The 1,721-nt window shown below is 31.8% G+C and overlaps 1 protein-coding gene across 1 annotated transcript in view; it reads right to left on the bottom strand.

The window, feature by feature from the left end:
- The window catches only part of LOC107731998 (uncharacterized), a 14,033-nt gene that overhangs the window by 9,527 nt on the left and 2,785 nt on the right, over positions 1-1,721 (bottom strand). Inside the window, exons 3-4 of the mRNA XM_016543221.1 lie at positions 1,649-1,703; positions 865-935 (exon numbers count right to left, since the gene is read on the bottom strand). Of these exons, the coding sequence (XP_016398707.1) occupies positions 865-935; positions 1,649-1,703 (126 nt within the window). The remainder of the gene's footprint in view (positions 1-864; positions 936-1,648; positions 1,704-1,721) is intronic.

Raw genomic sequence — 1,721 nt, 5'->3', positions numbered from 1 at the left:
ATCAAACACCCTGCAATAAAACTCACTAATATGGAGAGAAGATCTCGAAGAAAGAGCCCAAACTCCTCCCCTTATCCTGAAGCTCACTTTCCCCTTTCCCTCTTCTCCCCCACCAGGCTCAAGTTTTTTTTGCATGTGTGTATTTTATTTTTTTTATTTAAAAGCATCGAATGTTCACTAAGAATGTCTATATACCACGTATTGATGTATTTTGAGAATCTATAGATTTTTTCCTTTTCATGTTTGGTATCAGTTAAAATATAAGAAATCATAAAAGGCACAAAATAAAATTGACAAGGTTAGTCCTGAAAATCCATTAGATTTGTACACACAGACTTGCAGCTTCTACCGTCACACCAGGAGGATGCATATCATTTATGATATTGATTTCTCCCCTCTTACTAATTCTGAAATGCTTAAACTGACGGTCTACTTCTCATCATGTGTCACAACGACTGGTCTTTTTTTAATATACAAATACCAATATTTTTATATATCAATAATTGGAGATTAGAGCTAAACATACTCAGAATGACTTGCCTGGATGTAACTTTGCGCTGGTATGTGAATCACATGCTTCAAGTTTTCTCTTAGTACCTGTCAGAGAATTCATACACATCAATTTTGTACTAAATCAACAGCACAATAACTGTTTTATTGATAAAAGAAATTGAATACCTTGGTTGACCATTATGGGTTGAATGTTTTTGGCCAAAATGCCTAAAGAAAAGAAAAAAAAAATTCTTCTCTAATTGTCAAAGAGTATATTTTTCTGTTGTGTAAAAACAATTGTAGGGATATAAAAATGAAAATGAAAAGTACAATCTCTCATTTTAACTGATAGTACAAAATTAGTTGGCTTACCATGAGAGGGAATTCCTGACAGAGCAGATTGTGATGGCACAGGAGACAGTGGAGATGTTTCTGTTACAGGTCTGTTTACGTAAAATAACAATATTACTAATAAATAACTATAATATGAAAGCACCAATTATCCTATACTATGTATTATGTTTTAACCCTTTAACTGTCACCTGTCCCCTCTGTGGGACGCCTAAATTTACTTCACTATATTACAATTAAATCCTAATCATGACAAACTATATATCGTTGGAAAGGTCTAAGACTCCTAAATAGATGACAACTTTGGTGAAAGGTTTTGATCCACTTCAAATGTTGACTACTGTATATATCATTGGAAAGGTCTAAGACTTCTAAATATATATTGTACCAATGTTTTTGTTAAAAATTATGTAGGAAAAGTAATAGATTAATTTATGACAAGAGTGCACCTCAAAAATCTTCATCATAACAGGAGTTCTGACTTTTGTCACAAAAAAGTCTCCTTTGTTGCCTTTTTCTCGATCACACTTTAGAAATCATCAGAAATTATATATCAATTGAAAACTTTAAATCTCAAAATTCATCCTTTGAAACCCATTTTAAAATCAAACATTGCCATGAAAATGGTACATCAATATCATGTTACAAAATGTTTTTGTTCATGAATTATAAAAATTTAAGTTTGGATAGTGCACTTTCACATCTATGTTCAAAAATGTGAGTGACAGTTAAAGGGTTAAAAGAGACAGAAGTTTTAAAATTTTTTCATTTTGTGACTTGATTACAATAAGAGTTTATTACGTACTGTTCTTTCTGCTCACTCATTTCTGCTTGCTTTTCCTTGGCCTGCTCATAAGTGGCTACAATAAAAAATAAAA

Source organism: Sinocyclocheilus rhinocerous, unplaced genomic scaffold (genome assembly GCF_001515625.1).
Source record: "Sinocyclocheilus rhinocerous isolate Xijiao unplaced genomic scaffold, SAMN03320098_v1.1 scaffold489, whole genome shotgun sequence".
Classification (NCBI taxonomy): domain Eukaryota; kingdom Metazoa; phylum Chordata; class Actinopteri; order Cypriniformes; family Cyprinidae; genus Sinocyclocheilus; species Sinocyclocheilus rhinocerous.
This window is presented reverse-complemented; position numbering and strand designations above follow the sequence as displayed.